Consider the following 13,015-nt stretch of genomic DNA (forward strand, 5'->3'; position numbering starts at 1 on the left):
TGGCTGTCTCTATCCAATAAAGAAAGAAAGAAAGATAATGAAAAAATTCAAAATCAGAACAAAACCAAACTCATCAACCAACAACTATTCTAATCTGTATCTTAACCAAGCAAGAGTGTTTTTTCATCTCTAAAAATAAAATAAAAATACTTTACCTCTGAAAATTCAAAATAGTTGAAACTAAACTAAAGTTCATTTTGGGGATGCAAAGAAGAATGTAGTATGATCCGGGAGGTGGCACAATGGGTAAAACACTGGACTCTCAAGCATGAGGTACCGAGTTCAATACTGGGCAGCACATGTACCAGAGTGATGTCTGGTTTGTTCTCTCTCTCCTCCTATCTTTCAAATAAATAAATAAATAAACAAATAAATAAATAAAATGCAATTAGCATGCATCAATGGCATTTCCCACTTATACGTCCTACAGACATGCTAAATAAAACATGTTTAAAAAAAAAACAACAACAAAGCTAGGACCACTTTAAGGATCCTGGTTCGAGCCCCCAGCTCCCCACCTGTAAGGTAGTCCCTTCACAGGCAGTGAAGCAGGTCTGCAGGTGTCTATCTTTCTCTCCCCCTCTGTCTTCCCCTTCTCTCTCCATTTCTCTCTGTCCTGTACAATAACAACAACAACTACAACAACAATGAAAAACAAAGTCAACAAAAGGGAAAATAAATAAATTTTTAAAAAAAGTTTTTTTTAAGCTGACCTCATTGGTGTATTGCACCGAAGTAAAGGACTTTGGAGGGTAAAGGAATTTTTCAAGTCCTGGTGCAAGATGGTGTAGGAGAACCTAAGCTGGGGATGTTTTGCAGAAAACTGGTAACTACACAGGTACCAACAACTGCACTTACTGTAAACCATGAAGCCCCCTAATAAAAAATAAAAATAAAATAAATTTTAAAAAACTGACCTCATCTTCTTCCTGCACTACCATCTGGTCACTGTCACATAGTTCATATTGTTAACGGTATACCCATCTACCCATCCTTTCACTAAAGAGTAGTTGGCAACTTGGATACCTTCCTCTCGCTCCCCATTTCATCCATAAGGAAAATTCCTAGTACCCTGACAACCCAAGTTCTGAAGTTAACATAGTCAATGAAAAGATATTGTCCCTGTTTTTCCAAAATAAATCAACTGAGATACAGTTTTAATATTATTATGGGTTTGGGCTTTAAAAAAAAAAAAAAAAAAAGGTCCACATTGTATGTTCTAGATGCAACATTAACATCAAAAAATAAAGATCATTCTAAAAGGGGACATGTTTTAGGAATAGCATTTTTTTTAAATTAATGAACATTAACAACAGAATTTGACACTAACTTGCACTGCCAGATGCACTTCCAATCATTTAAAACAGGAGGAATTTTATTATCAATTTCTTCCTCCTCTTCAAGAATGTCACCTCCTGGAGGAGCCCACAACTGAATACAATCAGTTGCTGTCAACAATCTGTTATCTGAAAAATTAAAGAATGTTCTGATGAATAAGCAAGAACTAGCCAGAGAAAGAAATGCACACGTGGACTTCTTTTTCAGTCCACAAACAGCCTGTAAAGGATAAGTAATGCTACCTCCGAAAAAACACTGGAGTTCTATCCATTTAGAAATTCTAAGGGTCTGCTAGACAAGGAAGAGTAGCTCATGGGGGAGAGTCTTCGAAAACAAAACTGAAAAGTTGACTAACAGAGAGTGACTGTGTAGCAGGTAAATCTATTAAAAACAGAAACAGCAAAAGTAAAATAGGGAAAAAAAACCTCTGATACATACAACACAATTTTCTCAGAATCTCAGGCTCAACTAAAAATTAATGAATTTTTTTGCTCCATGAATATAAAATTACATTCATTAACTGTGAATGCTTTACATTCTTTTCATTAAGGAGCAATAGCCATTATGAGAGGTTTCTAATCTTTCAAAATTAAAGACAGAAATTTCCTGAAATACAAATGACATAGTGAGAGAGGTTTTTCTACTTCTCATTATTTCCAATTTTGTTTTCTTACAAGCAGTAAGATAAAATGCAACATGTGCTGTTAACTAAGGAAACCAATCATCATAGTTTCTTGGAATAAAGCATTAAAAGGCAGGGAGAAGAGAAAAAATTAATAATTAATCAAGCATTATATAAAGCAATATATACCAAGAAGAAAAAATTCCCTAGTCAAAGAGAAAACATACCACTCATAATTTTTGTATTATCAGAGACTATATCAAATTACAATCATACATTTACAAGTACTTAATTTTTGTGATTTCTAAATATAATCAAATAAATACCTTGAGGATCCCATGCCAAATTGTATGTCACAGAACTCAAAAAGAACTGCCCAGTTTTAAGCCATTGACACTTGAGTTGCTGAAATATGTTCAGAGATAGAAAAACAAACAAAAATATATTTTAATTAGCAACAAACAACACTATTTTATCATATCCCTCAATTTCAGAATTTAAGACTTTATGGTCTAAAACAAAGATTTAACTACTTCACTATAATTTTCAAAATACTGTTTCTTTTAACTATTTATTTATTACAGAGACATTAACAGGGGAGGGGAAGGTAGAGAGAGGGAAAAAGAGACAGAAGACAGAAGACAGGAAGACAGATACCTGCAGCCCTGCTTCACCTCTCAGGAAGCTTCCCAACCCCCACCACAGGTGGGGACCAGGGGCTTGGACCTGGGTCCAAAATACTGTTTCTAGGGGCCAAGTGGTGGCACACCTGTTTGAGCACATGTTTAATACACAAGGACCCAGGTTCAAACCCCTGGTCCTCACCTGCAGGGGGAAAGCTTTGCAAGTGGTGAAACAGTGTTGTAGGCGTCTGTCTCCCTCTCTGTCATCCTCGTCCCTCTTGATTTCTGGCTGTCTCTATCCAATAAATAAAGGCAATAAAAACACTTTTTAATAAAAACACTTTTTAAAAAAATACTGTTTCTCCACCTTCTGCAACCCACAAAGACCCTGGGTCCATGTTCCCAGAGGGACAGAGAATGGGAAAGCTATCAGGGGAGGGGATGGGATATGGAGATTGGGTGGTGGGAATTGTGTGGAGTTGTACCCCTCCTACCCTATGGTTTTGTTAATTTATTCTTTCTTAAATAAAATAAATATATAAATAAAAAATACTGTTTCTAAAACAACTTCCAATAGCTCCATTCACTATTTGTTCTATGTGGTCAGGTCTTGCCATACCCAAACAAAGCATGTTCTCTTAGTTCTCCTTCCATGTCCACACACACATTATTTCCCTTGGCTTTTGTCTCCACCAGCAAAATCCTCTGCTTATACTTAGGTACCAGCACTGCTGTGAAGTCACTCCTGATACCCTGGCAGTGTTCACAGGACTGTTCAAATTCCACTACTCACACTAAATCACTGCTGGTTTAGCTTCAAAAGCAGGTACCATGCTACAATAAGTTTGTGTATTTGGTGCTATAATGGCTGATACATGCTCAGTCAATTACTGTTTACGAAACAAAATAATAAGTACACTTTGGAAAAGTGCAAATTATTGACTCAATATCTAAAATAAGAAGAGATATACTACCCAAACATCAACAAAAAGTTAACTATGTGATGTGTAAAATCTATGAACCTTTCCTATATATTTATTTGAATAATTTCCATCTCTTCCTTACTTGTGCACACACACGTGTGTGTGTGTGTGTGTGTGTGTGTGTGTGTGTGTGTGTGTGTGTGCGCGCGCGCGCACACGCGCGCGCACCTGCTTTACAGAGCTGGGCCTCAAGCATGCACAGTTTCACTGCTCCCAGGTGGATTATTTCATTCAGAGAAAGAGACAGAAAGAGGGAGAGACACCACTGTACTAAAACTTCTTAAAGGGATTAAAGTTCTAACCATACAGTATTCTGTGAGTATTATGGGAAGTGCACATAATACATCACCAAAATGAATCCAAATGATTCTCAGCCTCATGTGTTATAATACCTAGATGATAAGTGAATTTACCTAAGTTAAATCTTACATTCAACAAACAGTTAGAATTTACTCTGTTCCAGATACTATTTTGAGTACCTGGGATGCATCAATGAACGAAGGAATAAAGCTCCTTATAATCATGCACATGGAGACTCAATCTGGGAGTTCATTTTGGAATAGTAACCAATACATGAATTACCAAGATAAAAGCTGCTGGGGGGTGGAGGTTAAAAATGGCTGGCTGGTGTTGCACCTGGTAGAGTACATACATTATCACACTCAAAGACCTGGGTCAATCCTCAGTCACCACCTGTGGGGGGGGGGGGTTCACAAGCAGTGAAGCAGTGCTACAGGTGTCTCTATCTTTCTCCATCTCTATCTTTCTTTCTCCTTCTCTGTCTTTCAATCTCTGTAAGGGAGAGAAGAAGAGGAGGAGCCCCCATCACCACTGGGAAACAGTGATGGAGTTGTGCAGACTCCCAGCAATAACTCTGATTGCAAAAAATAAATAAATAAAATTAAATTAAATTAAAGGATGGGGATTTTCGTGAAAGTGGTCGAAGCAAGCGACAATTTTGGTAACGGCAACTGGGTAGACCTTCCTAAGATAGTATTAGGGAGCAAAGACATACAGGTCTGTGAAGAGCTAGCCTGGAGTTGTCTAAACAAAGATCATTCCAAGTAAGAGAACCAGTTATGCAAAGGGTCCTAATGGGAGGTAACTGTTGAAGGACAGTTAAAACTGCCAGTGTAACTGGAGTGACAGCAGAGGACAAAAATAGTACAGCAGGTGATATGTTCTGAGAGTAATAAAGGGGTACTGGTGGGAAGGAAGTCTACAGGAAGGCTTCTCAGCTTTGAATGTGAGATGAATATGGAGTCATGATAGTTTTAAGCAGAGAAGAGTTATGATTGGATCTGCTGACAATATGGATAGGAAAAGGGCATGGCAAGCAGTTACCAGACAGACTAGTTAAGTGGGAGAACAGGCAAGAGCTAGTAGTTCAGCTAGTAGAATCTCAATTAGCAGTATTCTAGAAAAAGGTTTCTAAAAGGTTGGGAGAACAGTCACAGTGAATGTGAAATATTGTACCACAAAGCACCAAACCACTCCCACTGATAGGCCAGACTCCCTTCAGCACCAGTAAACTGAGGAGCCCTTCACAACTATCAACTAACTGGGTTCTAAAGTTCACTTTATTATGAAAGGCTTCTACTATAATTTAATACTTACACAATTCCTCTTATGAGAATTTATACCCAATGGTTCAAAGATGCAAACAGCATTACCGTATGAAGCTGCGATCTAAAAGAGAAACACACACACAAAGCATTAACATTTAAGAAAACAGAGCATAAAGATAGTTGCTTTTCCACAATAATGCACAAACCAATTACGTGTATTGTAACCCCATCATAGTGTTCAGTTTATTCTCTTCTGTAACTAACCAGAAAAAGTACTAGACTTAAGGAACTTCAGTTATCAAAAATTTAACAGGCCTTAGTTTACATGTCAAATACAAGATTTGATATATTCCAAGAAACAACCTTTCTTTATATATTTTCTTTCTTTCTTTTGTCTTTTACAGACCAGAGCCCTCCTCAACACTGGTTTATGGTGATGTCAGGGATTGAACCTAGGATCTCTGGACCTCAGAGACCTCTGTTTGTATAACCATTACGCTATCTCCCTGATACTACAGAGATATTTTCAACATAATAATAGACACATTTTAATGGCACATCTGGCAGGCTTTTTTTTTTTTTTTTTTTAATGAAAGAGTGGAGGGAGGGAGACAGACACCAGAGCACTGCTCAGCTGTGGCTTATGGTGGTATAGGGGGTTGAACCTGGGATCTCAGAGCCTTAGGCACAAAAGGTTTTTACATAAACATTATGCTGTCAGGGGTCGGGTGGTAGTGCAGCAGATTAAGTGTACATGGCACGAAGCTCAAGAACCGGTGTACGGATCCCGGTTTAAGCCCCCAGCTCCCCATCTTTGGGGGGGGAGAGGGGGTCGCTTCACAAGCGGTGAAGCAGGTCTGCAGGTGTCTGTCTTTCTCTCTTCCTGTCTTCCCCTCCTCTCTCGATTTCTCTCTGTCCTATCCAACAACAATAACAGCAATACTAATAATAACAATAACGATAAACAACAGGGCAACAAAAGGAAGAAAAAAATAATAAAGCAAGTGAAATGATACTAATTAGACCATCAAGCAAAATGTACTAGTTGGGAAAACCATCCAGAAGAGGGAAGTGGGCCAGTGAGAGCTATCCAGTATGGCAGTGCCTCACTGTGTGTATGGCAAAGACTGGCGTCCCAGAACTAGTCAGCACCCTGAGAAAGCTCCAGTATAGCAGTCTCTCTTCCTCCTTCCCTCTTCCCACCCCTCTCGGCTATCTATCTCAATAAAAAGAAAGTCTGAAAGTCTGGGTTGTAAAAAGAAAGTCTGAAAGTCTGGGTTGTGAATGAGGTCCTGGGGGGTGGGGGTGGGGAAGAGGAGAAGAGGAGGAAGAAGGAAGAAAGGAATAGGAAGAAAGAAAGGGAGGAAGAAAGAAATAGGAAGGAAGGAAGGAAGGAAGGGAGGGAGGGAGGGAGGGAGGGAGGGAGGGAGGGAGGGAGGAAGGAAGGAAGGAAGGAAGGAAGGAAGGAAGGAAGGAAGGAAAGGAGCAAAGAATAGGAAGGGAGGAAGGAAGAGGGGGCCAGGGAGGTAGTTCAGTGAGTAAAGTGCATACTTTGCAAACCTGAGCCCCCAGGTCTAATTCCCAGCACCACATATAACCAGAGTGTGCTCTGGTCTCTATCACCCATCAAATAAACAGAAAGAAGAAAGAACATAAACTAAGGAGAAAGTATTGATGGAGACATGGACACTGAACTGAAGTTGGGGATTTAGGAAGCTAGGGGGACTCTGTTCCAGGTTGCGACAGGGCATAAATTCCCGTTTGTTCCTAGAAGGTACAAGAACCTGCTTTCCAGTACTTCCTTGAAAGCCAGTTTTCAGTTTACTCAGCTCTTGACAATAGGGAATCAACCACAGAAAACTTACAAAAAAAACATCCCTTCTGAAAATTCCATTCCTGGACTAATTTGCAAAGCTTATTTATGTATCTTTTTTTTCTTTTTTCTTTCTTTTTATTTCTTTCTTTTTTTCTTAATTGGATAGGCTGAATTTGAGAAAGGTGAAGATAGGGAGAGGAAATGAGAGACACCTGGATCACTCCACACTAGAGAAGTTTTCTCCTTGCAGATGGGGAGTGGGAGCTTGAACCTGAGGCCTCGTGCATTGTAATGTCTGTACTCAACTGATGTGCCTCTGCCTAGTCCCTTATGTATAAGAACAGCCAGAAGAGTTACGTATAGTTCCAGGAACTCTCACCCCTAAAAGTGATTTATTTTAACTTTTTTTTTTTTTGCCTCCTTTTTTATCACTGGGGTTCAGTGCCTGCACTACAAATCCACTTCTCCTGGAGGTAATTTTTTATAGGAGAGGGCAGAAAGAAATTGAGAGAGAAGGGGAAGATAGAGAGGGGGAGAGAAAGGGAAATACCTGCAGATCTGTTTCACTGCTTCTGAAGCATCACTCCTGCAGGTGGAGAGCCAGGGGCACGAACCGGGATCTCTGAGTGGGTCCTTGCATGTCATACTACGTGTACTTAACCTGGTGCGTCACTGCCCGGCCTACTAATATTAACTTTGTATGTAACATTCTTCTCATGATGTACCCAGTTGAGCATACACATTACCATGTGCAAAGACCAGGGTTCAAGCCCCCAGTCCCTACCTGCAGGAGAAAAACCTTCACCAGCAGTGAGCAGTGTCACAAGTGTCTCCTGTCTCTTTCCCTCTCCTCTCCTTTCAATTTCTCTCTGCCTCATACTTATAACAATAATAATAAAACTAGTTTTAAAAAGAAATATCTTTCAATCCACAGTTAGTAGGAGAAAGCTATATAAAATGCCTGCCTGAGGTATTATCACTAAGGCAAAAGGTTTTAAATGTTTGCATTCAGCACCTTAGCCAAGGAAAGCATGATTATAACTGGCTAACACAAAGCCACTCGTGATTCTGTATTACAGTGATGACAGTCATCACCACAAGGACTGGAAATAAAGGATATAAAAAATGGCAATAAAAGGCAATAAACCGCAGACAACACAGCTTTGCCTTCTTTACCTTCAATCAAGTAAGGAAAAGCAGAGACAGTTAAACAATTATAAAATCAAGGTCTTGGGGCTGGTGGTGGTGCACCTGGTTGAGCACATGTTACAATGTGCAATGACGCAGTTTTGAGCCCCCTGCAGAGGGAAAGCTTTGCAAGTGGTGAAGCAGTGTTGCAGGTGTCTCTCTGTTTCTTTCCCTCCCTAGCTCCCCCTTCCCTCTCAATTTTTGACTGTCTCTATCCAATAAATAAATAAAAAATAAAAAAATAAAAAATAAAACAAAGGTCTTATGAACTAAAAAGAAAAACTTTGGGGGCCAGGAGGTGGCACACCTGGTTAAGCCCACAGGTTACAGTGCACAAGGACCCAGATTCAAGCCCCTGGTGCCCAGGCAGAAAACTTCAGGAGTGGTGAATCAGTGCTGCAGGTGTCTCTCTGTCTCTAGCTCCCCTCCCTTCTCAATTTCTGTTTCTATCCAATAATAAATAAATAAATAAAAGAACAGTTACATTAAAAAAAGAAAAACTTTGCTCCCAGATAATTTATTTATTGTAATTATCACCAGCACATAAATAAAATAAATTTCATTAAAATTCATCTCTGACAATAATCATGCAATGCTGATGAAGTCTAAACCTACCACACTCAGCTTAGAGAGGTGGACAGTGGAAAACTAATGAGTATGTCTAAAGTAAAAGGAAGCAATGCATGGGGTAGGGGGATAGGAAAAAAATCAGAAAAGCAAAAAACAAGTCTCAGGAAAGTCAGTGTTTCAACACTAGGTCAATTATATCACTAGATTACCATGTAGTGGGGTTCATTTGCAAGTATATTAACACTTGAGAGGGCCAGAGAAATAGCTCACTGGGCAGGGTTCATGCCTTCCCTTGTCAACAACATGCGTAGGAACACTGGCATAGCACAGGAATACCCTGGCACAAGGGATGCTCCAGTGTGGTAGTGTTCCTCTGTCTCCCTCTCTAGGGGAGCAAAAAAAAAAAAAAGTCAACTGGGATCAGTGGATCCTGTTTAAAAGCCCTAGTGTGGTACAAACAGCAAGGTGGTAAAATAATAATATGGTAAAAAAAATAATAATAAAAATAATACTATGGTAAATTAATAACCATAACTTATCATTCATAAATTTGCAGTGGTTATTATGTATAACTATCAATATGTTCTAACATCTTTAATAAGAAGTGATATTACTCAGTAAAGAAAGTTTTCTAGCACATTAAGATTATTTAAATTATTATGATTATTATAAAAATGTTTTTATTGGTTTATTCTTGTAGGGGCATTCAACAATGCTCCACAATACTGCAGCCTTAAAGCACATAGCAAATACTGTACTAAACATGTGCTTTACCAAACCAAAATTCTGTGTATCCTATGTTTGAAAATTTGGGCAAGAGGTACATTTGATAAACTGTTTCACAATAATTCTTCTGTGTTAAAGCCTGAATGAACTTTACTCAAGAAATAGTCTCATCAACAGAAATTTTATAAAGTACCTGCCACATGGCCAATAATGCATGAGACAGAAATAACTACACAACTTCTCTGTAAAAAAAAACTTGATTTTGTCATAACATGGGTGCAGCAGATAAAGAAGAGAAAGGTTTACTTTCCTGCTGTTTGATTAAGAGCTGCTACAATTAACAATCGGCAGAGTATCAATACTCACAGGAGTGTGGGCCTTACAGATCTTGCATGGCACACATCAATCAGCTCAGCAGTGTCTTATAGAATGTCTACAGCCTATTCCTTCATCCACTCCTATGACTTGCCTAGTGAATTAGCAAGAAGCTGTGGGCAAAACTTGTATAAAAGGGTAACAGTATCTGATCTAGGGACAGACATTACAAGATAGCATGTAATAAGATAATTAAATCCCAGGAGTTGGGTGGTAGTGCAGCTGGTTAAGCGCACGTGGTACAAAATGCAAGGACCAGCCTAAGGATCTCAGTTCGAGCCCCCGGCTCCCCACCTGTAGGGGAGTCTCTTCACAGGTGGTGAAGCAGGTCTGCAGGTGTCTTATCTTTCTCTCTCCCTCTCTGTCTTCCCCTCCTCTCTCCATTTCTCTCTGTCCTATCCAACAATGACAACATCAGTAACAACAATGGTAACAACAACAATAAAAAACAAGGAAAATAAATAAATATAATAATAATAATAATTAAATCCCTTACTCGTCCATGTTGGTTAGAACACTCCACACAGCTGACTTGGATGTTTCCATGCTTAGCACCAGGGATGATCTGCACACATTCAAAGTCACTTGCCAAAATGACAATATCACAGCCGGATCCATAAGCCTAAAAGTAAAAGTTTAACAAAGATATGTATCACTTTTGAATGCTTGTTTTATAGCACTCTAAGACAGTGTCACCCATTGTATAGTGTACTATGGCATTTCACAAACATAGTTAATGTAAGAATATATTTTTTTCTCCTGGGGAAACATACCCCTGTGGGTGGCAACAATCCTACAAATCACTATTTCCTCAAGAAAACATCTTGAAGTTGAAAAAAAGAATTACTAATTTCCAAATAGGAACATTAAGTCACATAAAAAGGGGGGGCTAACACCCCATGAAGAACTGCTACTAAGAAGCCAGGGATCTTCCAGGTCTTCTGTAGACTCTGCCTTTGCAAGCTGTCAAACCATTGTCTTGTCTCTCTCTCCATAGCTCATCACAGCAAACCCTGGAGATGAGCTGCACAAGTTACTCAGCAGTAAGCATTTTGCCTTCCATGTGTGAGGTCCTGGGTCTAATCCCTCCTTTCCCCTCATGTGATAATGACAAGAAAGACAAAAACAAATAAAATATCATAAATGGAATGGTGCTCTGGTCTGAAAGTAACAAGGTGATGAAAGCTGCAGTTGTATGTTATTCCCAGAACTCAAAGCAGGCTTATGAAAGGTCCAGACAGAAATCAGATGCCCTTGCCAACACAATCCCACATGGCTTCAAGAGCTAGTTAAATAGATACGAACATCTGAGGCAGAATTACATGCATTAAGGCAACTCACCAACCTCCCAAGTGAAACTATGAGGCACTCTACCTCCCCCCACTCCTTATCAGGAATGAAAGAAAGGAAAGCAGAATGGTTGCCCACGTACACATAAAATATTAAATACAAGAGAGACTGAATTATAAAAATGGTGGGTAGATATAACCGTTGGGCTGAAAAATAAAATAGTAACATAAAATTAGGTTCCTGGAAATGTTCCTTGTTCAACAGAACTATAAAGAGTAAAACCACATTATTTATTTCCTATTGCCCCATGTCTTAAGAGTAGCTGGCCCTGTTTTGCAACTGTGTACATTTCATGATGACATAAGGGGCAGAGAGGATGGAGACATTTCTTTTCCCTCCAAACTGGACAAAACAAAATAACCTAGCAGCTTAATTCTAATATTTAAAAGAACCCATTGAAAGCAGCATAAATGTGGGTTTTACAAGGGTTTTTTTTTCCCCCACACACTTTCTACACTCTTCCACAATATGGTCATGCCTTCCAGATATAGTTATCCAAGAGCAAGAAATGCCGTCTAAATTAGTGACCCATGCCCTGAAAAAGTTCACTGCTAGCAGGTAGTAAAAGAAGAGAATGAAGAGAAAGATTAGATAGGAAACAAACATTGTTTCAACACACAAGGATGCCAAAAACCCTGCTGTAACTTCTCAAAATCTCCAACTCATGTCCTTTACAAATATCAGAACGGTCAAAAGAGGACAAGCAAATAGAGAATTTTAAGCAGTAGAAGTCAGGGGAGAGGGAATCACTCATAGACAGAAATAACCACTTTCATTCTTAAAAACAAGGTGGACTTACTGTGTGACTCATGGTAATAGAAATATTTCTAAGGTGGTCCAGGAGGCGGCATTGGACTCTCAAGCATGAGGTCCTGAGTTCAATTCCCGGCAGCACATGTACCAGAGTGATGTCTGGCTCTTTCTCTCTCTCCTAACATTTCTCATGAATTAATAAATAAAATTAAAATATATATATATATATTTCTAAGACCAAGCTAGTCTTTCAAATAACAAAACTAGTCTTACCCTTAAACAGCATTTCACACTTTCCAAAGTCCTTTTAAAGCATTATTACAAGAAAGGAAATTGATGGAAGGGGAACATTTAGGGTCATCAATTCTGATGTGATCTTTGTTCTAAAAGCAAACAAAAGCAAAAGAGAAAGCCGGCAGGATTACCTGGGTTTTCAAGGTTGTACACATTTATCTTCAGAAAATAGTTTTAAGAATTCAATGTAGATGTATGGAAAATGTTACAAGAAAGTAAACAACGGCCAAAGAAGTGTCTCAGTAGTAAAGTGCAGGAGTTGCATGCATGCGGTCCCAGGTTCAGCGCCCAGCACTGCAAGTTACAAAGTGGTACTCTCTAGGGAGTCGGGCTGTAGCGCAGCGGGTTAAGCGCAGGTGGCACAAAGCACAAGGACCAGCATAAGGATCCCGGTTCGAACCCCGGCTCCCCACCTGCAGGGGAGTCACTTCACAGGTGGTGAAGCAGGTGTCTATCTTTCTCTCCTCTTTTCTGTCTTCCCCTCCTCTCTCCATTTCTCTCTGTCCTATCCAACAACGACAACAACAATAATAACTACAACAATAAAACAACAAGGGCAACAAAAGGGAATAAATAAAATAAATATATTTTTTAAAAAAAGTGGTACTCTCTCATTCTCTTAGTCAGGCTGAAAACATAGCACCTAGAAGGGTGCCTGTTCTGCCATGTGTTCGACCCAAGTTCAAGTCTGGCTCCCGTCACACTGGAGGGACCTTCGGTGCTGTGTTATCTCTCCCTCTCTATCTCTGCTTCTGTCTTTAAAAAGTCAGCTCAAAGCCGGTGACACCCTAGAGAGACGGCATAATGAT

The 13,015-nt window shown here is 39.4% G+C and overlaps 1 protein-coding gene across 1 annotated transcript in view; it reads right to left on the bottom strand.

Annotated features, from left to right (window-relative positions):
- LOC132533529 (dmX-like protein 2) overlaps nucleotides 1-13,015 on the bottom strand; it is a 41,982-nt gene that overhangs the window by 3,250 nt on the left and 25,717 nt on the right. Inside the window, exons 2-5 of the mRNA XM_060175716.1 lie at nucleotides 10,306-10,431; nucleotides 5,184-5,255; nucleotides 2,287-2,365; nucleotides 1,331-1,466 (exon numbers count right to left, since the gene is read on the bottom strand). Of these exons, the coding sequence (XP_060031699.1) occupies nucleotides 1,331-1,466; nucleotides 2,287-2,365; nucleotides 5,184-5,255; nucleotides 10,306-10,431 (413 nt within the window). The remainder of the gene's footprint in view (nucleotides 1-1,330; nucleotides 1,467-2,286; nucleotides 2,366-5,183; nucleotides 5,256-10,305; nucleotides 10,432-13,015) is intronic.

The sequence above is a fragment of the Erinaceus europaeus genome, chromosome 16 (genome assembly GCF_950295315.1).
Source record: "Erinaceus europaeus chromosome 16, mEriEur2.1, whole genome shotgun sequence".
Classification (NCBI taxonomy): Eukaryota; Metazoa; Chordata; class Mammalia; order Eulipotyphla; family Erinaceidae; genus Erinaceus; species Erinaceus europaeus.